Consider the following 23,883-nt stretch of genomic DNA (forward strand, 5'->3'; position numbering starts at 1 on the left):
TGTCACAATTGTAGAAAATTGTAGTCTTTTCGTGATCTTTCACAAATGCATTCAATGATTTATTTGATATAAATATGTATCGCGTCACTACATTGTAGAATATATATTCGTATATGAGCATATACGTATATATGTTCCAGAGAATATTTCTTAGTTCCTACACAAGCTTAGCGAGGTTAAAACAGCTGTTTCTACTGGATGGTTGCATTGACAGGGAGATCGACAGTTAAGCGAATGATTTATCCAAAATTAGTTCTCTTAAATGATATCGCGAATATTCCGTGGAGAAAATGAAAATGTCGCTGTCAAGAGAAAACGTCAAATCGACACCTTGAAAATTTTTAACGACAAGTAAGATAGTATGCCTTTATCGTAACCTCTTATTAACTTTACTTGTAGGTTGAACATTTTTAATATTATTATCTAATTATTAATAAAATAATTAAATTATTCAAATTATTTGAAAGTATTACGACATTATGGTGTGAAAAGACATTATTGCATATTTTACGAAAAACAGACGCACTTATATATATTTATTAATTTTTTAATTAATTTTATCTTGCTAAAATTAAAATAATAAAATATAATAATTCTCTATGTTTGCATTCTTTAATGTTGCATCGTGGTTTAATATAGTAAAGAAATGTTTTCAAGGTCAAATGAATAATCAAATGTTTATTTTAATTTATTATTATTTTTTATATCTTATAGTGTAGCAGAATTGCGAGAAGATGTGGAATATCAAGTACAATTTAATGCTGGAGAAAGGCGTATGGCTATCATGGTTTCTTTGTCACCAGAATTTCCGCTTGAAAAGCCAGTTCTTAGAGTTTCCCCGCCGATAAATCATCCTTGGTGTAATGAACACAGTGAAATCATTAGTGCACCAGGATTACTTAATGTAAATTACATTAAGTTATAAGCAAATTTTATATTAAATTCTATTTTTATATATATTTCCATAGAGAGATAAATATTATTATGTAATTATCATCATAAATGTTCTAGTTTACAGTGCATAGTGATCTTGGTCGTGTTGTTCAAGCTATCATTAGAGAATTCAGTAAAAATCCGCCTCAGGTAATAGAATATGTTTCGCCTGGATCTGCCAAACCACATAGAGGTATGTATATATCTATCAAAAGTTTTTTTACTGTTTTATTTCATACTTTTCAATGAATAATTTTTATCAAATTAATTTTTAATGTATGAACGAATAATTAATCCCATTACAGACTTACAAGGAAGAAATTCACCATCCTACTCGCTTCAACAATATGCAGATATTCCACCTACTTCTTATAATTCATATTATAATACACAGTTTCCACAGTATTCAACCTCCGGTACAAATCCTTGCATTTATAATTATAATAATACAAATTCTGGCAATACATATGTCACAGACAACCAGTCAAAAACATTTGACTCTACATCACAGCATTCGACATTTATTTCATCCTCAATAAGTAATACACTTCATAATGCTAGCCCTTCTCGATACACAACAAATCAACACAGAACAACATATCTTAACTTACATTATGCAAATACTAACTATCATGCAACGTTACCAAGCTGTACACAAGCGAAAACTGTGCAAAGTTTCGTATTCCCTGAACTAAATAATTTGTCCAATGAGGAATTGAAAAAACTTAATGAAGATGAAGATAGGCAAGATGAATTTCTTGAAAAACATTCCCAATTAAAGGATGTTAACATGGCTATAGAAGATACTATTGATTGGGTAGAAAAGACAGCAGGTATGTAATAAAATATAGTGATTAAACTATAATACTTATATGTGGGTGTATGTATGAAGAAAAAGAAATTAATAGTATATTAGTAATAAAATAACAATAATATATTTTTTCATGATCTTTTTTTCTATCCTAGAAGCCAATGTAGCAAAGGAACCTGAATTAAAACAATTACAAGCTAATGTTGCAGAAAAAATACGAACCGTAGCTGTATTAAAAGCTAGATACGATCAACTAATACAACGATACAATAAATTGTCAGAAATTTTCACACCAGATCAGATAAAAGAATGCCTAAGGCAAGCAGCGGATGAAAGTCACGAAGAAAGTGAAAAAATTGCAGAAGATTTTCTAAATGGAAAAGTTGACGTAGAGCGATTTCTTAGCACGTATATCGAATGTCGGAAACTAGGACAAGCAAGAAGAACTAAAGAAGAAAAATTGGCCCATCAATTGAATGAATTGAAACGAGCTGGTTATTAAATTAATATATAATCATTTTTTCTATGAAACGAACAAATTGTAAATAATCTCTAGATAAATTAAATAATAATTTGAACTTGAATAGCATTCTTATATTTATCAAATATCTATATTATTAGAGCACTCGCTGGCAGAGAGAGAAATACGATTTTTATAACATGATTATGTTGTATTACTGCCTGTTACACACAATTTTTTGAATTCATTCAAACTGGTAGCATTCCATAAAAGGTATAAAAAGCTAATAAATACAGAAGTTTACTGAATGTAAATTTGACAGATACCATGCTGCAATGTACATTATGAAAGTATTATAAATTTAAACAAAATTCTTCAGTATCTGCACTATAACATTATTCGATATAATCCAGTTACTTCAAAATGTACTTACTTTGATAAAAAGAGATGAATTTAATGGGTCATTTCATTATATATGTTTCGTTTATATTTTCAAAGAAGCACTTTTTTTATTATGTAAATAAATGTGCAGAAATATAATTAAATCGATTTTTAACAATTTGCTATTCAATGATATTAATAAACTTATTTTTCCTATGAATGTTCCTAATAAAATCTCATGTTTTCATACATGCTTTGCTATCCATTAACTATAGATTTTATGGCTACATAATGTTATGATATAGAGCATTCTAAATATTTATATTATGAGAAATAGACAATACGTTTTCGGAATGAATTTTTATAGCTATTGGTTCTTCTGATTTTTGTTAGTGATTAAAATATAATGGAAGGTATATTATTATAAATAAAAATAAACAATTTAGTATTATATATTACAATGTTGTATTTACGATTTGCATTAATCTGTATAAACATTCAGTCAACATTATTATCATGAATGAAGTATGTGCATTTACAATTATGTTACAACACATTATAAAAATAATACATGAACGATCTTATATCATTTTATATCGTCCATTCAACATTAAAAGAACACGTTTAATTGATATACTTACACGAACCTAAACGGAACTTAGTTTTCTTCTTTTAAACTTATCATGGATCAACAAAAGAAATCATTATATAACGAGTACCCTTGGTTACTTTCAATCCTTCATGATAATGTGTCAGTCTTCCAGGATGCATCAACATCCATCCAGGTTTCGTATCGGTAACCGAACAGTTATATCGGATAAATCTACATCCACCGCCTTCATAGTCGACTCCAACTTCGTTAAGAGCGATATTAATTGTGTACGTCGAACTATCATGATGCGGCCTTAACGATGGTTGTTCATCTGGTCGATATCGAACTACGAAATTCATTATGGCGCGTGGTGGCTGTTAAAAAACAAAACATTTAAAACATTTCACGCTATAGTTTATCTACAACTAATAAAATGACATGTAATCTTACATCATGATAATATCCCGTAAATACTAATTCCTGTAGAGGTCTAACATACTCCTTCAAAAAGTACAACCATTGTGGTTCAAAATTAATTTGATTCATGTGAATATCGCGAGTTGGTACATTCTCATAACCACCTGATAATCTTGGATCCTATGAAAAAGTTTATTATTTATAATTTCTCTTTTTATTCGTTGTTTGTTTATTTTTTAATAATTTATTCGATCACAGGAAAACTCACATGATTAGTACCATCGGACCAATGACCATACGTTTCTACGACATTGATCAACTCTTTAGTAAATCGTCGATTGGCAATAGGGAACCAATAAACATCTGGACACGGCTAAAATACAAAGAAAAAGAAAGAGATAATATGGATGTTAAAAATATTGATGGTCAATTTATATAATGAATGAGTGAAAATAACATCTATTATACATGCCTGTTGAGGTTTATGGTTCGGATCGAAGTTCAGACTATAATTTTCATGTATGTATCTTTTCTCCCAATCGAACTTATTATCCAATATTTGATAGAAATCTGGATGCGTTAATTTGATATTGTAGGTATCCGGATCAACCAGATGTCCAAAATCTAATCTATTACTAACATACATGTGAATATAACGTTCTCTGTTGATATATGCAAAAGCCATGTCTGGATCCAAATTGTCGACCGAATAGGAGGGACGTGTTGCCTTGTTCTTTATGAGTGTGGCATTGATCAAATAACAATTACTAATGAATGGTACATTCCACAAACCCCTGGAAAATATAAATTAAAATCATTACATTATAGATCATTAAATGTTTCTTTGATATCTATAAGATGATTTTCTTCAGAAGAAGAAAAAAGAAGAAAACATATGAAAGAATGGTTTGAAAATGCTCTGTCATCTCTAAGAAAGCTTTACATCATACGTTAAGTATCCTGCAGGGTTGTTTGTTACTCGAGCGATATAGATCATCGTGTTGTTTTTCAGAGGTCATCGTTTAAATGTTTTGTACCGTAGTCACTCTGCTACTGTGATTGCTTGATGAGCATACTGACAATGCGTTATGCATAATTATCCAATTGAGATTCATAACTCTGTCACTGGTAGCTGCGTGCCCATCGTACGTGGACCATTTGTATTTTAGGCTGTAGGGTCAGGCGGATCTGATCCCTGAGCTTTACTTTTCCAATAGTGAGCAGAAGTTGTTCTTTGAATGCTCGGTAAGAGGAGTCCGCATAATGATATTTCTGATATAATCGATAGTAGATCGAAAAGCTCATCGTACATGTTCAACGGTAAAAATAAAAGCTCGAAAAGTTGTGTGTCTCGAGAAGAAAAAAAGAAGGAATAAACGCGAAAAGAAAAATATCAATCAATAAAAGATCATTTGCAATTGATCGTTAAACTTCAGCAAGTTGATAAAGAAGATGTACGAAAGATCATTTCGATTTTAGATCAAATGACCAGATGCAGATTTTTCTCGTTGTTGCTGTTAGCAGCTTTGGTGGTGAGTGCGAATGCAGCAAAGGGTGGAGGCTCTCGCGCGGCTGGTAGAAATCGTGGCGGAAGAAGAATGTACGGATCTTTGACTATACCTATGCCACATCGAAATTCTGCAAGTGCTCGCTATTACGAGAACAAAGATGTGAGTTCGATATTGGCACATATGAGAGAAGAGAGGGGGGAGAGAAAGAGAGAGAGAAAGAGAGAGAAAGAGAAAGAGAGAGAGAGAGAATATTTCTGACGGACGATTCTATTGTGTAGGGTGCAAAAATTGTCAAGGCTTCTCATTTCGAATTGGATTATATGTTAGGAAGAAAGATCACTTTCTTCTGCATGGCCACGGGATATCCAAGGCCTGAGATTACCTGGCTCAAAGATGGTATAGAACTTTACCATCATAAGTTTTTCCAAGTGAGTAGGAATTTTATTTTCTTTTTCATTCAAATAGAAATTATTCTAATAATTTGTAGGTACACGAATGGCCGGTTGGGAACGATACAATAAAATCAAAGATGGAAATTGATCCTGCTACACAAAAAGATGCTGGCTATTACGAATGTCAAGCCGACAATCAATATGCCGTTGATCGTCGCAGTTTTAGAACAGACTACGTTATGATATCATATTAATTAATTTAAACTTTCTATTCACTTTTGTTATAATCGAAGAACATTGTTCGAATTTGATAGAAACTTAACATGCACATATAATAATGTTATTGTAACATGAAATGTAAGACTGACACATATGGAAAGATGTCACTGACAATCCCTTTTCAATTTGTTTTCTTTTTTCCTTAATAAATAAATAAAAAAAAAAGAAAATGGATTCTACTATCTTATTATAATGCATTTTAGTATTGGATAATATGATAAGTTGATCTTATTTATCTTGATAATCAAGAGTATATCATTTTAAAAATACAATGTCAAAGTTTATTAGATGATAGAGTTCAAGTACTCTTATCGTTAACATTTTTCACCATATAACGATATAAATGCAAATGCAGATGTCCCCTAGCTCTTTTTCATTAGGACATGATTGGCTTCCACCACAAGGGTTATAAATTTGTAAAGTGAGGTATGAAGTATATCGAGGAATGGATTGATAGGTATAGTACCGATTGCGCATTATAATAAAAAATGAAATAAAGTAGATCAAGCTATTGAAATTTCAAAAAAAGAACAATAAACAAGGATTAAAGATGTTTTTGATGAAAATTGAATTTTCTACGAAAGTGTACAATTATTAAAATACAATAGTTAATTTTAATATTTTTTTATCGATATTTTTCTTAAATCAATCCAAATCGTTAAGAACGGTATATTCTCGCTTATGAAAATTTTTGGACGCATTAAACGTTGAGAATAAAATGAAGAAGAAAAACATTGAATATGTGCGCATGAAACACATATGAGTTAACAGTATCTGCTGCAAGTTCCATAATAGATAGGAGAGGACACTAGGGGAGTAATGAGTAGGTGGCTGTCAGTTACATCGGAGTTCCGTGTGATCGTCGAACGTTGTTTGCATACGGTGAGTAAGTTTGACAAATCCGTGCGAAAGTTACACAATTTTCAAAAAGTTTCATTTACTCGCATGATTCGGTCAACTTAACTCAGTTCGTAATTATTAAAGATGTACGTTTAAATATTAATTAATAACTTTTTTTCTTTTTTGGCTTATCGGCTTTTTTGGCATTTAATGGCTTAGAGATCATTGTGATAATAACAAAAAAAAACTACATTTTTACAGAGCACGATGCGATACGCTACATTTTTGATTATTTTGTTGACCATGTTATTGTTAAATTCACGCGAGAGTTTTGGTAGAAGAGGTCGAGCCAGACCTAGAAGTAAATCTCGCGTACAGATAGGTCTACCTATCACTGGAAAGTATCGTGATACAGAGAGTGATCAGTATTACAATAACGATAATGTAAATATAAAAAAATTTTATAAAATGAAGTACTTTTTATAATCGTTTACTATATATTTCTTATAAACTATTAATTCTTATTTTCAGGGAGCCAAGATATTACTAGCCTCTCATTTTGATTTAGAGTACGTATTGGGACACAAAATAGCTTTCTTGTGCGTTGCACGTGGTAAACCGAGACCGCATATTACATGGTTCAAAGATGGAACCGAGATTTACAGTCACCTTTATCTGCACGTCAGTAAAATCCAATGGATCATTTCATTTCAAATTAATAATGATCTTTATCCTTATTATTGATCCAACTTTCTTTTAACAATAGGTACACGAATGGCAAGTGGGTTCCGATAAGGTCAAATCTAAACTCGAGATCGATCCTGCTACTCAGATGGATGCAGGTGTCTATGAATGTACCGCCGATAATATGTACAGCATTGATCGGAGATCATTCAAGACTGATTTCTCCATCGCTTTCGATTAAAATTGAACGTAATGCTCTAAAGAGGTAACCATAGGTTGACTTTTTATTAGATGAAAAACATGCCAAAGTGATTAACGCGAGACGCAACAAATAAATCTAGCGTGTTATATATGAAGACGTAATAAAAGAAAAAAAAAAGGAAATAAATAAGAATTTAATCTATAAAAATTGAACAGTCACATAACTCGATGGGAATATCATTTTAATTCATAGTAAGATGTTACTCACCTGCGTTCATTCTTGACAATTTCCATGTAATCGAAGCTGCGAGCATAGAATCCATCGTCCGTAATGGCACCCCAAAAATTACTCCATGCTTTGTATGGTCTAACAAGCAAAGGAGCGACGATATTTCTTTGTTGTTCAACCAACAATTTCAAGGCATGTTCATTGTCAAGATGGGCAATAGCATCGACCGAAAAGTATCCAGTACAATCTTTCAACAAGCAGTAATCCCTGTGTAAGAATTTCTTGAATATTATGTTAATCTTAAAAAGATGAATCTATGTATACATATATACACATATTAAGTTGATTACATGATTCATACATTGCTAAATTTCTCGCATGGACTTCATCTATATCATCGCTCGGAAAAATTTGTTTGACGCTCAAATATTCTTCTCCAATAGTATCGATGAACTCTTGTATTGTCTGCTCGTGATATGGAACATTGTTGTGAATGAAAAGATGCAATTTAGATTTTGGATAGGTTTGTCGATAAATGGATAATAAAAATTCTTCTAAAAATGGTACTGGTATATCTACGAACAATGCGACCAAAATAATCGGAAATGTATCAGGTTTTTTAACATCCAATTCGATCACATCGTCCCAACAATTCAAACATCCTTCCTCAGGACTCCAGGCGCGTGCCAAATAATTTCCTAAAGAGTTTAAGGCTAGCTTACTGTAACCATTACCGTGTACTATCAAAGGTATCGTATTATAAACCGTGTTTTGAAGATAAGCTTCTTGTCCTTTGAATATCAATTCGACGTCAGCTAAAAATATGAGAGTGAAAATATATAAATACAAACTAGCCATCGTTTAAAACCATTTAAAATAAATATTCATTCGAAATTTGCATACCTACTGCACCATAAAGATTTTGGAATATTTCGGATTTATGATCGAGTTTAATCTTGTGCTTTTCTCTCAAATCTTCATCAAGATAAACGTTCGTATAAAATAATTGATCGTCTTCGTGGTCTTCGAGTGTGGCAGTATTTAAAATGGCAAAAATGTCGGAGGCGTAACCCATAAAACCACCGGAGTTTAAATAACGCTTTCCTCCTGTTATGTGTGGATATTTTGAAGCTAAATTCCGATCTGGCCAACAGGAACCCTCCGCTGAGAAAAGTACTCGTGCTTCGGTTTCCTTAAATTTCTCGATGATTTCGGAAAGCGGAGTTAGGAATATAACGTCATAACTGAGGGGACACATACATATTGATATAATTTATATCATCCGTCATAATATAATTCTTCGTTCATATAATTATTCTACCTGTCTGTAAAGATAACGATTCTCTCCTTATCATCTTGATATTTCTTTAATGCATCTTTGAAGAGATTTATCTTATATCCACCACCTCGACTGGTTTTGACATTACCCCCTCTCCATTCCTTTCCTAAACCAAGAACCCGCACGCGGTCACGAAATCCGTAGACCTCCGTAGACCGAATATATCTTTTGAAACCATCGGTTTCATTTGAGGCAACAGTGAAAAGTAGAATATCTGGAATGATAAAAATTAAATATATATATATATATATATATATATATATATATATATATATATATATATACATATACACATACATACACATACATATATATATATAACATTTATGAAAGTTGTCGATTTACAAAATCAACACGATTAATGCACTGTTTGAACGATGATCTCAGTTACCGATCGAAAAGCAGTCTCTATTATGAAAAACCGCAGTACGTTCAGCGAATGCATAGTAATAAACGTATTCTCTGCTTATGGTTTCGAAAAATCTACAATATTTATGCATCACATATGCTTCTTTAATACGTAATCGATCGTCTGTTATTTTCTCTTTTTTTTTTCTTTTTTATATATATATATATATATATGTTTTTTTAATGCATTCGATTAAATTGTTAACTATAGAACGGACGGCATTACAGAGCAAACATGGTAAAACATTTCCTTCTTTTCAATGGCAATTATACCGCGGAAGAATACATTCGTATCGATGACATATAACAGCGCTACTTTTTACTATGCATGTATCACGGCATAGTGTGTATTTTAGTAGTATGCGTTCATTATGATCGTAACTAGCCCACGCGTTTGAACCAGTCATCGCAAACGAAAAGATAAACTTGCCGACAATGAAATTCTTTTTCCGTTGATGAACTTATTTTTTTCATTATTATTGTTATTATTATTATTACTTTTTTTTTTTATTAATATAAAATAATAATACGAAAAAAGCAAAGTATATCTATTTTACGGTGGCCTCTTATAATCTTACGTTTCCAAAGTCACGTATATTCTTTCGAAACGAGCGGTGTCGTTTCCGGTTATAAAACGATAAAAATACGAGTCGATTATAGAAAAGAATGTTATCAAATATATATAATAAAATACGTTTAAACCGAAATCATTTATGAATGGAAACGTTTGGACAACTAAGTTAAAGAAAAATAGGTTGATCTCGTTGAGCCAATTAACGATGCAAACTATGATGAAACTATATTGTTCGTTGATATGTTAAAATTTGATGTTTTATTTTATTATATTTCTATCAGAAACATAAAATGATATTTGACGATTGAAAAAAATTAAAAAGAGAAAAAGAGAACCTTTTATATATTGAAATATGTTGGTTTTATATTGAAATGTAACTGTAAAAAGAAAAACAACAATTGGTTCCGATCGCGCGATAATCTTTTGAAAGCGTAACAATAGATCAATAGGAAAAAAAGAACAATTGACAAGAGATTTTACCTATTTCCTACAACACTCGTTGCTTTTTACAAGTAATTTATGACCAATCGAGACATTACATAATTGAGAGAACTTTCGTCTCTTTCCAAAGTTGTTTGCGGTTACAGAAATTATTGCGTTGTCTTCGAGAAGTAGAAAAAGTAAACGGTACTTTGTTCCTTATTTCTTCTTGTCACTTTCGCTAAATTTTCCTTATTAAATGAACCGTAACATTATTTCAATCGAGAGAGAAACTCTCGATTATAACTTTTGATCGTTGATCGAATAATAAATATAATTATGCAAATTTAAGATACATACATAAGTATCATAAAATTCTTTTCCTTTAGAGGAAAAGTAAATAAAATTTTAATATAATTTTTATATAGACAATCTAACGTAGAATAAAATTAAAAAATTTTAATAATAAATAATTTCTAGGTACTTATGTTTTAATAAACAATTAATCACAAAAAAGGGAAAATAAAATATATATATATATATATATATATATATATGTATATAAAATATAAAATGAACATATATATATAAAATAGAAATATAAAAAAATATATATATATATAAAATGAATAAATATAGAAAGAAATGAAAATTGATAAGAAAATTCAAATAAGAATCACAAAAGGAAAGGAGAAAATAAACGGTAATGCTTTAAAGGTGAGATTTTGAATGAGAAGAAGGAAACGATTTCGATAATGTAAACAAAGATGAGTTTACCATTTGATTCCGACGAGTCTGTGTTCTCACTGACCACGTGGTAGGTCAAAAAAATGCTCCAGATCAGGCACCATCCGATTCTTTTGATCTGCATTTTCGAAATGGCAGATCAATGTAATCACGAAGAAAATCGTCGACTCTACTTGTTTGACCCTTTTAAATAATCGTCACGCGACGTTTAGATTGCGATAACGAAATCAACGATACATAACTCGAGCTCACACTTTCGATTGCTGTCTTCGACTGAGAGAATCGCGTTAAATGCTTTGAAGGACTGAAAGACCGGGTTCCTTTTCTTTCTCTCTCTCACTCTCTCTCTTTCATTCCCTTACTGTTTCTCTGTACTACTCTTACTCCCACACATTTCGGAGGCAAACTACTATCCGTAAAGAGGACGTTAGGCTTTATACAGACACATCTTTTTCATCCCGCGTAGAAATCACGGCGTAGGGATACCATTTAACATCCCCGAGAAATATCTCGTGCGCGCTTTAATTTCTTATTCGTGGCATCACGATTACGCGTCTATTACATCCTAACGATACTCTTGTTAAAAAAAAAAAAAAAAAGAGAAAAAAGAAAAAACGTTATAATTTTTTTTTCGACTAGACGTATTAACTCAACTTTCTTTTTCTTTTCGTGTTCTCATTATTTTTCATTTTCCTTGTAATATACGTTGATAACATCTTTTTCTCCGGTGTCTCTCTCTCTCTCTCTTTCTTTCTATGTTCTTCTTTGTCAGCCCCCTTTCATTACTGTCAAAGATATAACTCGAAAAGTGAGGTTAACCGTGATCGTTACGCGCTCGAAAACGACTTAATACGGGCATTAAATGTCTCAGATGATTATTATGATTTTCTTGTTGGTTCTTGGCATTCGCCGTTATTTCGTTGTGACAGGATGCGTTTCGTTCCGAGGTCGTAATTCAGTATATACTCGAGGGTGCATGTCATTCGCTTCCATTCGAAATGCACTACCGCGCGCGCGTCATTACCGACATATTCGATCGATCGATTATCATTGTATATCGTTACCGACATATTTAATCGATGATCAATCAGGTATAATTTAATAATTTCATATTGATGATAATTTCATAATGATAACGGTTCTGTTAACTGTAATAACATTATAAGACACATTTATTTTCAAAAGCATCACATATGTTTTATAAGTAGCATCCCTTTACTTTATTTACAATTATTATTGTATGTATGTAAAAGTTGATAATAATAGATCCTGAAGACATAAAGCAGCAAGAATATTTATAACTAAAATTCTCGATGCAATGATCATTGACACAACTAATAATATAAACTAAATTATTTCACTAAATACATTACTGTTTTACCAATAATGTTTGTGTAGTAAAACGATATAAGAACAGCTGTTGTAACTTTCTTTATGAGGAATATTACCATTAGTAAATTAATATATTATTTTGATGGATTTATAATCAGCAATAGAAGACATTGTTAAAATTAATTATGCTTTCTTAAATGAACAAAATAAAAAAAAAAAATCACATTATATAAACTTTGTCAATTAATGGGATACTAAAATACAGAAGATATTATATATATTTTCCGATGTTTTCCCAAAGAATTTCTCACTTTACTTTTCTGTATAGTAGTATTATTACGTGGTTTACTGCCTCATTATAGAAACTGCTACAGCTTAATGTTGTCCATCAAACGCAACATCACGCATACACATTATCGAGCTGCCCTTGTATACAGTTTGTTAAAAATAAAATCAGACAACACAATATTCACATTATTTTCAAATCTACCATTCAGCATCTCCGTTTGCTTTTTGAAACACATAATCTTTTCCACTTAAGTTCATTATGCCATCCTTAAGATAGAATTTCCATTTATTTCTACTCCTTGTGATCTGAAAAGTAAAATATTTGTATATATTATGCATAAATATTCCTAACATAATGTTTTATGTTAGAATGTTTAAACAAGTTATCTTTATTTTTTTTTCAATAAAATTTAAAATCTTACTTTATCATACTGACAAACAACTACATTATCTGTATCAAATAAATCAGCTGGATCATCATCTGTAACATCATCTTCAGAATTTAATGGTTCCTACATGTGAAGAAATACTAATATTAGTATTATATAATTAGTATGTTTTCAGCTACTTCCAATTTTATAATAATTTTTCTACAAACCTCCTCTCGTGCAGTCGCCTCATCATTTTCTTCTTCTTCCTTATCATCAAGATCTTCGTCATCGTCGTCATTATCCTCTTCTTCCTCTTCTTCATCTTCATCAGATGAATCACCTAATGCTCCTAAAGCTCCATCTAATTGAGCTATGTTATTTTGCTAAAATAAGAAAAATATTATGCATTATAATAATATTTACAATATTTTTTAAATATATGTAATTTGGAAATTGTACTTACTTGGCCTTGAACAGAACGTTGTGTAACAACGTTATTTGTATTTTGTGTTACAACCTGTAAGGGTTGATTAACTTGAATCGATGATAATGTAGGATGACCCTGAAGAGTAGAATTTACATGCTGTTGTAATAACGTTCCAGCTACATCTGCTGGCAAGCCCATTGCAGCACTAATTACAGGACCCGTTAAGATAGTATGAAGTTGATTACCTTCAACATAATAATTTACTTTAAATTACAGAAAAATATAAAAATATAATAATTTCTGAAATTTATATACTTTGAATCGCAGATGCAGGAACTTGTATAGTTAATACACGTTGTTGAGAATCACGTGCACCAGGTTGTGGAGGTAAAGTAATTTGTATTGGCACTTGTCTGTCAAGTACTGCAGGTGGAGTAGTCACCACTTGTTGTACTGGTGCATTTGGATGTTGTAAGGTTGTACTTGATGTTTGCTGTTGTTGTTGTTGTGATTGTTGTGGCTGCTGATGTTGTTGCTGTTGTTGTGATTGTGACTGTTGCGATGTTGGTTGTTGTTGCTGTTGTTGCTGCGCTTGTTGTGGCACTGGATTAGTGACAGATGTTTGTTGTACGAAATGATTTCCTATATTAACAGTTATAAGAAAATCATTATATACACATAAAAAATACCGAAGGCACATATTGTATGACATAATTTTATTCTATATAGGATGTTCTGGCAACAGTGTTACAAATAAGCAGAAAATAATTTCTTATAAAAAAATATGTTGAAAATGTATAGTACAGTTTTGATATATGAGGCTCAATTTTCGAGAAAGACAATTTTTAAAATATCGTTTTGTCATTTGAAGAAGTACAAAATAATCACAGTACATTATAAGAAGTACATAATAATTTAGTTGAAAGAGCACAACTATATATACAATATCATGGTCGAAATTTTGAACAGTTTCTATACTAATAAAATTAATTTAAAAAAAATTAATACATAGTCTCATAATTATTTATAACATCTTTCGGATCAAATAAAGCAAATTAACACAACAGCACAATAGCAGCAACAAGAAGAAGCTAATAATAACATTTCACATGTTTATAAACATAAATATAAAAAGCAGATCTGTCAAATTGAAATTTATAGTGAGTACAAATGTATCGAATAGATTTTAAAAGTCGTTTTTTCGAAAACAGACTATCATAAAAAAAAACTTTATATTTTTGACTTATTACATACATACCTTTGTTGCCAGGCACAGATTTATGTGTGTTTAGCTGAGGAACTTGAGGTTCTGGTGGTTCTGGATTTAGTTCCACTGCTTTACTTGACATTAATTTCGTTTCCCATATTTGTTTAAGTTCTAATAGTACTTGTTCATCTACACCTTCATCTATAAACGATTCACGTACTCCTGCTATTACATCTTCTATCACAGTGTTGTATAGTTTTAGCTGTAAATAATATTTTAAAATAATAAAATACAATAATTATTGATAAAATATTTTGTTATTATAGCATTAAAAATCATAATATAAGTTTTGATTAAATGTATCAATTTCAATAAATAAAATTTTTAACAATAGATTAATAAAGACACTGAATTGTATATTCTGTACTTTGTTTTTTTTTCTTCTTTTTTTTTTTTTTCTTTTATAGAAACACAACAAATATAAAATAAGTATGTATTTTTATTGTATCTAGTGGTGATCATTTATATTAGAAAAATGTGCAAATCATGTGCTTTTTAATCAAAATTATATAATGTAAACATTATTAATTTGGAATTTACATACAAATTTACAACCAACACCTTGACCTATTAAATATTTGATAATTTATATATTAAACGTTATATTCTTTTATATAACAAAGATTAACAATTCTATATTATGAAGATAAAGGTTAAATATATTTCAAAGTCATTACAGGAATAAAATAATTTACACGTCTAATGTTTTGTATGTTCATAAAACGTAAAAAGTATGATTAACGTAAACATTACAATAAAATGATAAAAACATTTAATAAAATATTAAGTAAGAAAGGATCTCTCAAATTAGATGACAAGTACATTAACAACGTGAATGATTTATTCTTTTACAACGTGGCTTCGCATAACCGTGTCAAATTATTTTTTAGAACTAACACGTACACGTTTTATTATCATAGTCATATTTCTGTGGAGTTGCCATAGTTTTCTCCTTTACTCACCACGCTGGTTTGACTGAGGGCCATTGCAGGATAATTCGTATTGTCAATCAGGCGAAAAACAATACCAATAATCCCAATTTGATAGTGCCCTCAGAAGCCGGACTGTTGCATCGCTCCGTGCTCTTTTATACTTTCTCAACGTCTCCCATTCCACCTTAATGTGACCGTAGTGGTCGACACAACTGCAAATCACGTTTGATAAAAAGCTTAATTTGTTCAATTTAAAGAATTTATTTATTAATATAACAAATAAAATATATATATTTAAAAAAATTTAATTATATTTAAATTATTATTAATTTATCGACATATAACGATCAACGATACTTTATCGGCCGATAATATAGTCGCAATTTGACACGTGGCAAACGTTTTACTTCAACTAATACGTTTCTATTATATTACGTCATTAATTACATCACATTTATATAGAAATATATATATATTTTTTTAATATAATAAATAAAAATATAGTTTATAACATAAACGTATAACAGAAACAATTAAGTGTTCAATAATACAAGTTATTTAAATTTCTTGTGGCGCCATCATCGAAAAATTCATTTTATTCGAGCACGTTTTTGTAAGTTCTTTTATATTTATTGTTTAAAGCAATATACCCTATGTAAAGTAAAATTTCTATCAATTAAATCGTATAATATAAAATGTTTTAATCATTATGAAATCGATAGTCATACGAAAATGTTTACGAGAATTCGTCAGTTTGACATAAATGATTGAGCAGATGCCATTGCTGTCACTACCAATCAGATGCAAGTTCAAATTAATATCGTATAATGATTGGTGAGCTTTAAAGGAAAATATTAACCATTCGCTATTTAAATAGAAAATTATGTTTGAAGTATATAGATGTGTAATTCTTGAAAGAATTATATATAAATTTAACATACTGTGATGTAAAGGCAAAAGTTTTATTTTTATTAAAATTTTGGTTGTAATTATTTTCTTATGAGGTTAATTGTATAATGTAGATTGTAAACATTATTTTTTTATTTCCGTCACTTCTCTTTCTCGCGTCAAGTATATACGTTTGATTATTTAGCTAGATATATATGGCTTGGAGAGTTTACAATTGTGGTTTAATAAAATGCTGCGCAAGAAGATGAGTGTTGTGTGGCGCGTGCGTGATGCTTTTCTTCGAAAGCTTTGAAATTTCACCTCAGTTGCATTAAGATGGACGGCGGTGGAGCGTACGGTGGAGGAAAGGCAGGAGCGCCTTTTGATCCGATCGCATTCGTTCAAAGGCCTCTAGTTATTTTAAGGGCACTATGCTTGGTAAGTTCACGCATTATAACAAACTTTAATTTTCCTGAATGTTTCCTATCCTATATCTTGATACGTCGAACTAAATTTGAGATGGTAAATACATTGATTTTAAAAGAACTTGAGCCCCCACCCCTACCTGTGATGGGGTTCTATTGATTTTTCGCGAATTCAAGCGGTACGCCCCATAATATGGAATTTTATGGGATTTGGAATCCAAATCCGTTATAATTTCTATTGATTTAATGCTTTTCAAATATCGATTATAATCATCTTTGATGAGATCATATTTTTAAACGTCTCTTTTAGTACGCAGATTTTTGTGCCAAGTGCGCTCATGTATATTATCGACTAAATCGAAATTCTTGACTGCTTAATGCTCGTTACATCGATTTTATCTTGTAATAACATCATGTCTATATAGGATAAGTCTTTTTATCGATTTTATCCCATTTTGTGTTTCATTAGTATCATATATGAAAAGAATATATGTAATATAATAGTCATGTCATCTTACATCCTGAACTACTTTGGACTTATATTACAAGCAAATATTTGAAGATCATTAATATTTTTCAAATATTTCAATAAAAAAGAAAGTTAAGAAAAAGATAAGTTTAATGAAAAAAGTTTAATAAATTTCAGCTCTTTGCAATAATAGTATTTGGATGTATAAGCAGCAAGGGCTATATTACACAACAAGACAAAGAGGTTTGCCTTTATAGTGGTGACAATAATGCCTGTAATTATGGCATTGGAATAGGTGTTTTAGCATTTTTAGCCAGTATTGGCTTTCTTGTTGGCGAATACTTGTTCGAACAAATGTCCTCTGTAAAAACTCGAAAACACTTTGTTCTCTTAGATCTTGGGTAAGCTTAATCAATTAATTAGTAGAATTATTAAATTTGTTGATAAAACAAAAAATTTATAAAATGATGAAGTTTGAAATAAAATCCTTAATTGATTTATAATCATTAGTTTCCCATGTTCGTACTCTATTGCTTGCAGTTTTTCGGGTTTATGGGCATTTTTATATTTTGTCGCCTTCTGTTACTTAACAAATGCATGGAATAGATCTACACCGCCATTAGACGGGTATGGTGTTAATAATGTACAAGGAGCTATTGCATTTTCATTTTTTTCAATTTTTACTTGGGTAAGTGAATAATTAATGATTTCTTATTCACCATGAAGTGGGAGTGACTTAATGGCGTCAAGCTTTTTATTACCTTCTGGAAAATTTGTAACAATATTTTTATATAGGCTGGCTGTGCTTGGTTTGCATTTCAAAGATTCAGACAAGGTATACAAGATACAGCCTTTGCTCCAAGTTACGAAGCAGACCCTGTGGGTGGAACAGGATATACAAGTTATCCTGACGCTACAGATGCTGCTTATCAAGAACCACCATTTGGTCAACAGCAGCGGGGAATGGGGGATTTTCAAGCCCCTGCTTACTAAATGTCATCCATAGTCATTACCGAAATATATTTTCACAAGATGCACAGCGAACTACCAACGAAGAAAAATGGATTAGGTTAATCCATCCTGAAAACACTGCTCTCTCTAGTTTGTTTTTCTCTGAGGTAATTTTGCCTGTTTTTCTTTAATAAATTGAAAATCGTACAACTCTGTAATTCTTCTATTGTTTATTTCTTACAGAAAAGAGAAAAACTTTATTTGCTGATAGATCGCTGGGCAGCATTAATAGTAGAGTAAGTTTTCATGGCAGATGTAGAGGAAGCGTTATTTGTTAAACTGTGCTTCTTATTGTTGACCACTTGTAAGTTATACTTATTCATGCGCCCAATGACACAAAGAAACATTAGGTACATTCAAAATATGCCATTCAAGTTTCTAGGCACGAATTATGATGACCATTCATCAACTACAGAATTAAATATTAAATCTTGTAATGAATAAATATAGTAATTCCATAATGTTTAAGAAGTAGCACATGCACAGGTTATGTATATTTTAACATTGTGACGTGTTCATAGCAAACGCGGATATTAATGATGTGCATTGTGAGACATTAATAATGTGTAGGTATGATCTGACGTTGGAAAGAAAGCTCATGGTTTATTGAAATCATAGAGAAAAAAGAATATATACTGTACAGTAATTTATTGTTCTGTCTATATATTTATAATTTACTAGTCGTTACATTTAGTATTATTATTTTATAATATTTATGCAGTATTTGTCATATGATTTACAAACGATTGCTCTTTGTCACCAGTTTACAAATATGATGGTACTAAATATATGATAGCTTAACAACTGGTGTTCTGGGTTGCAAGTTTGAAAACAAAAGTTTTTTCTTATATAAATTTTAAGATTCATATTTGATATGACTTCTTTTTTATTATATCTTAGTTATTTGCAACAGCTTTAATAAGTAGTATATATTTAAGATATAATTATTCTAATTTTGCTTTAAATATTTGATTATGACTAATTATATTATATACTAAATGTAATTTTTCAAAGTTTTCCTATATATTTTCTATTAAAATTAATTATTTCGTTGATTTGATGGAAAATGGCAATTGTTATTATTGTTTAAGCTATTTTTTATAAAAAAAAATATTTCATCTACAAAACTAAAAATTTATTTTTTAAATACGTTTTAAGAGTTCGTCTAAGATCACCAAACTTCTTCCTTTGAACAGTGCAATCTTATCTAAAATATTTTCATTTTACAAATGATAAATAATAAAATATTCAAAAGTATTCACACATATGAAAGTTAAATTCTTATTACTTTTTTGTAGGAATGTTTACTTATATAAATGTGAGTAGAAATTCTATATCAAGTTGAAAACATGTTACAGAGAATTACAGAAAATTATAAACGTAAATGTATTGCCATGCTCTCTTTCTTACTCTCAGAATCATAAATAATAAATTATTTCATTAATAACAGTTCAGATTAAAAGAACTCGACAGATTGTAGTAAATATTACTGAAATGTCTATTAAAAAAATGTAAAGGTATAAAAATGTCTGTTAAGATAGTATCGATAACTAAATAATTATTGTATTCTACTTAAATATAATGTAGTTACCTTGCATTTGATGCAATACTTAAGACGTATGCGTCTGTGAAGATCTCAGTGTTTAGAGACAATTGCTATCTAATCTATGATTTATTACATAAAAAGTGGTTAATAATTCATTTATGTAAATCAATTGATTTTGTTAATGCTGGTGATAGATATTCATAATCGAATCGCTTCATTGTGTTGTACAAAATTTCCTTAGACTTAAGCATAAGATCTATATTTTCTTTTTAAGTAATATAAAATGCGAACACTCTTTAATGTTCTATTTCAATAAGCAGCCACAAAAGGGAACAACCGAAAATATTGATTTCCTTGTCGAAACATGTTTGTTATATATTCAAAATGATTATCTTGATTATTAAGTGATGTAATATTAACATTATGTTCGGCATGAGTATTTTGAAATTATACCTTCGTATTTTTCAAAATTATTTATTTAAGAATTGCAAAGTATTATTTTCCTGTGAATTTTGATTGTTTAGTAGACGTGTGAAGTTCTCCTGCAAGGTGTATAGAATATAAGTTAATAGATCTGTTTCAATGATTCGGGCTATGTGTATTGATTATGGTTAAACAATGTACTGTTTTGTATTGTGCTACATATTGAAACAATATTGATAGCTATATACAAACCATGTCATTATAATTAGTAATAAATGTACATTACACTCCATCTAGATTTCTTTCTGAAATTTATCTCCAGGAGGACGTACAAGAAATACTACAATTTATTATACCTGACAATGCTATAACGCCCGCTCGATGTATTTAAATTGAGAATTATTCGTTTGTACAAATTATCCTGACATAAATTTATCCTGAAATAACTGAAAATTAGAATCGTTATATATCCGAGCCAGCATTTTATGCTATATGAATAATACGAAGTGCAGGAACATTGTACATCATATTTTTTATTATTATATTTCGCATTTATTTTGATCATTTTCGTGATTTCTTTTTTTTACATATAAATGTTATACGGTTTCATAACATTTTGAGAACAAAAACAAAGTAAACCATATGTGGGAGGTATGTACATTACTACTTCCTTATAGTATACTATTTCTAAAGTTTGTGACGCACAGTAAAATTTAAGTTTCTCCACAATGTATCATGAAATACGTAAACATAGATGAAAGATTATTTGAATTTTCTATAAAATTCGTATATAGAATGATGCGTCATTAAACTCTTAATGCTGCGATTATATTTTAAAAGATATATATGTACGTATATCTTAACACAAATTAATGCATTTTAAACAGCAGCATTGTTAATATTATTTTTTATAGAATGAATTATTTAAAAAAAATCACTGCATCGTCTTGATAAAGAAGTTCCTTGATAATTAAATAATTGAATACATGAACAAGAAGGAATAAAGGATAAATTCGGTAAATCAAGTTTATTGATGCAACTTATTACGAGTTTTTGTGAGAAGATGAAATTTCATTATTCAGTATTTTAATTTAAGATTTTCAATTTGTTATTGTTTATATCAATAATTATATGTTGTCTTTGTAACAAGCGTTATATCATATATCTATATATATATAATAAGTAATATATATATATATATATATATATATATATATATATATATACTTACTAAATTACAAATAAATGTTATAATATATTGTGTTAATTAAATAGTCAATTTTTAACTTTCGTTTGGATTAGGATGATGTATGATTTACGTAACGTCGTAATAATTCATCATAACATTATCGCGAAAATAATAAGGAATTATGCAAAAATTTGTAACATCGGAGAAGTCATTCTAGTTCCATAATTATTTTAATAATTCAGGGAGAACAGAATTATATACATAAATTAACATATATTTTGGAGTTCTTGTTGTCATGAATATATTAAACGATAAAAATACTACGTTGAAATATTTATAACGCAAAAATAAATAGTTATTAAATAACATATGCTTAAAAATACTAAATGCAATAATTTTGAGAAATAAAAGTAGAAGTTATATTTTAATTATTACATGAATGATTAATAATCTTATGAATTAGACTTAATAGATCTTGTGAATTAGATTTAATAGATTATAATAATTTGCAAATTTTATTTGAAATTTATTAAAAATATATATCAGATCTATCGATTTAATTTTTTTTTTTCTGTTAATTTTTATGTATTTTATTTCCAATTTATGAGTTCATTTAATCATAAAATATATAATTACAAAATATTTAGACGAATTATGTATCATTAAGTAACTCATTATTAGTCCAATTTTTAATTGTATTTGCTATAACAAACATAAATGGTTTAGGTAAGTATTCCTGTTTAGATGATATGCCAAATAGTTTCTTACGAAAGAATTGATCTAATTGTTTCTGCAACTTTAAAGTTCAATCAACAGAATTAGTTTCTTTTTTTTTTTGTTATCCAACTCCGAACTTATCAAGAAAAATCTTTTTTTTTTATGAATATCTACGTCTTATTAAAAATATAATTGCTTCATCGTTATACTATTACCAGTTAAAACTGACGTGATTCATAATGATAATGTCCGATCGATTGTTTTTACCATATTTTTATATGAAGCGCACTAAAAACATCTTTTTTTTATAACAAACAAAAACACATCAAATATATAGTATTTTATTTAAGAGATAATATTTTTTATTGAATAATTCAAAGCGAATGAACTAGCTCATCTGGTTATTTTTCTACAGGATATTAACTTTTTTTATAGAGGTAAATGTTAAATCAAAATGACCATCAAAATGATAGCTTCGATCGTGGCAACAAATTCTTTCTAAATTTCACTATCCTGAATTATAAGACATTAAAAAGTGGAAGTTATAATTATATAAAAAGAAAAATTAATAAAAGTTGCAAACGTTGATGATGATTCGCAAGAAATCAGAAAGAAATCAACTTCATTTTCAAAAATATTAATTTTCAAAAACATTAATTTTTTAATTTCATATTATTTATGTGATAATATTTTAATAATATATCTATTTATTATCCTTTGATGTAACTTTAATCGAGGATAAATACCGTTAGCTTTAACATTTTTTATCGGATAAGAGATTGATGGTTCAATTTTGTACCATATTTAGAATAAGATTGTTATATAAATAAGTTGACGTGATCGTGACATTGAGCTATTGCTTATGATGAAACTAAATGTTCATTTTTGAATTAGGCTCCACTCTTCTCATTTAAATATATTTCTACATCTTTTTTTTTCAACTTTCGAATGTTGAAAATAATATATTCTTTTTTTATTTTGATCAAAAGTTTGGTTGATTACCAGAAAAGAAATAAATCAAATTCTTGTAAAAATCAATTGAACTTGATGGTAACGGCTCTATCTATCTCAAGTTGGTTTGCGACCGGAAGGTCTGTGTGATTGCAACGAGAAACAAGAAACTTAAATTACATCGCCGATTTGATACCAGCAGTGAAAAAGTACATTTTGCATCGTCTTCCATCGGTCCGACCAACGATTTACGATCCACGATCTACGATTATGGTCTTTATGAGTATGTAAGTACATTATACATACTTATATATGTATATACAAAGATATGCACAAGATATGCTTATGCTTCTTTGTATGTCGTTTATTTCAAAGGAAGTTCTTCGAACGAACTGCAATTCAATTGAGGATGAGAAAGTATATGTTATT

General features: G+C 29.5%; 5 protein-coding genes across 10 annotated transcripts; 3 read left to right on the forward strand and 2 right to left on the reverse strand.

The window, feature by feature from the left end:
• The first annotated feature begins 58 nt into the window (after positions 1 to 58).
• LOC124424503 (vacuolar protein sorting-associated protein 37A) lies at positions 59 to 2,328 on the forward strand. The gene is made up of 5 exons (XM_046963656.1): positions 59 to 351; positions 715 to 904; positions 1,012 to 1,126; positions 1,239 to 1,766; positions 1,900 to 2,328. Exons 1-5 carry the CDS (start codon positions 263 to 265, stop codon positions 2,244 to 2,246), a joined length of 1,269 nt encoding a protein of 422 aa, XP_046819612.1. The 5' UTR covers positions 59 to 262; the 3' UTR covers positions 2,247 to 2,328.
• A 698-nt stretch (positions 2,329 to 3,026) lies between these two features.
• LOC124424501 (procollagen-lysine,2-oxoglutarate 5-dioxygenase) lies at positions 3,027 to 12,228 on the reverse strand. Of its 3 annotated transcripts, none has more exons than XM_046963651.1 (9): positions 11,249 to 12,228; positions 9,052 to 9,283; positions 8,634 to 8,974; positions 8,092 to 8,545; positions 7,770 to 7,997; positions 4,067 to 4,388; positions 3,863 to 3,967; positions 3,628 to 3,774; positions 3,027 to 3,551 (listed from the first exon to the last, which is right to left on the reverse strand). In XM_046963651.1, exons 1-9 carry the CDS (start codon positions 11,340 to 11,342, stop codon positions 3,267 to 3,269), a joined length of 2,208 nt encoding a protein of 735 aa, XP_046819607.1. In that variant the 5' UTR covers positions 11,343 to 12,228; the 3' UTR covers positions 3,027 to 3,266. The 3 variants fall into 3 exon arrangements, with proteins under 3 accessions (XP_046819607.1, XP_046819606.1, XP_046819608.1); XM_046963650.1 differs by lacking the exon at positions 11,249 to 12,228 and adding an exon at positions 9,461 to 10,525; XM_046963652.1 differs by lacking the exon at positions 11,249 to 12,228 and adding an exon at positions 10,532 to 10,887 and having other exon boundaries at positions 8,634 to 9,283.
• On the forward strand, positions 4,818 to 7,709 carry LOC124424507 (immunoglobulin domain-containing protein oig-4-like). 3 transcript variants are annotated; one of them, XM_046963663.1, is made up of 6 exons: positions 4,818 to 4,914; positions 5,074 to 5,264; positions 5,384 to 5,533; positions 6,878 to 7,060; positions 7,148 to 7,297; positions 7,383 to 7,709. In XM_046963663.1, the coding sequence occupies exons 1-6, from the start codon at positions 4,833 to 4,835 to the stop codon at positions 7,539 to 7,541; spliced, it is 915 nt and encodes a 304-aa protein (XP_046819619.1). In that variant the 5' UTR covers positions 4,818 to 4,832; the 3' UTR covers positions 7,542 to 7,709. The 3 variants fall into 3 exon arrangements, with proteins under 3 accessions (XP_046819619.1, XP_046819617.1, XP_046819618.1); XM_046963661.1 differs by lacking the exons at positions 4,818 to 4,914; positions 5,074 to 5,264; positions 5,384 to 5,533 and adding an exon at positions 6,235 to 6,658; XM_046963662.1 differs by lacking the exons at positions 4,818 to 4,914; positions 5,074 to 5,264; positions 5,384 to 5,533 and adding an exon at positions 6,621 to 6,762.
• Positions 12,229 to 12,362: 134 nt separating the features above from the next.
• LOC124424505 (transcription initiation factor IIA subunit 1) lies at positions 12,363 to 16,335 on the reverse strand. 2 transcript variants are annotated; one of them, XM_046963657.1, is made up of 8 exons: positions 16,193 to 16,335; positions 15,866 to 16,047; positions 14,895 to 15,105; positions 13,952 to 14,278; positions 13,673 to 13,881; positions 13,437 to 13,592; positions 13,261 to 13,350; positions 12,363 to 13,144 (listed from the first exon to the last, which is right to left on the reverse strand). In XM_046963657.1, exons 2-8 carry the CDS (start codon positions 15,887 to 15,889, stop codon positions 13,037 to 13,039), a joined length of 1,125 nt encoding a protein of 374 aa, XP_046819613.1. In that variant the 5' UTR covers positions 15,890 to 16,047; positions 16,193 to 16,335; the 3' UTR covers positions 12,363 to 13,036. The 2 variants fall into 2 exon arrangements, with proteins under 2 accessions (XP_046819613.1, XP_046819614.1); XM_046963658.1 differs by having other exon boundaries at positions 15,807 to 16,227.
• A 625-nt stretch (positions 16,336 to 16,960) lies between these two features.
• LOC124424506 (synaptogyrin) lies at positions 16,961 to 20,889 on the forward strand. The gene is made up of 5 exons (XM_046963659.1): positions 16,961 to 17,161; positions 17,795 to 18,018; positions 18,158 to 18,305; positions 18,413 to 18,735; positions 18,812 to 20,889. Exons 1-4 carry the CDS (start codon positions 17,060 to 17,062, stop codon positions 18,608 to 18,610), a joined length of 672 nt encoding a protein of 223 aa, XP_046819615.1. The 5' UTR covers positions 16,961 to 17,059; the 3' UTR covers positions 18,611 to 18,735; positions 18,812 to 20,889.
• Positions 20,890 to 23,883: the final 2,994 nt, after the last annotated feature.

Source organism: Vespa crabro, chromosome 5 (assembly GCF_910589235.1).
Source record: "Vespa crabro chromosome 5, iyVesCrab1.2, whole genome shotgun sequence".
NCBI lineage: Eukaryota > Metazoa > Arthropoda > Insecta > Hymenoptera > Vespidae > Vespa > Vespa crabro.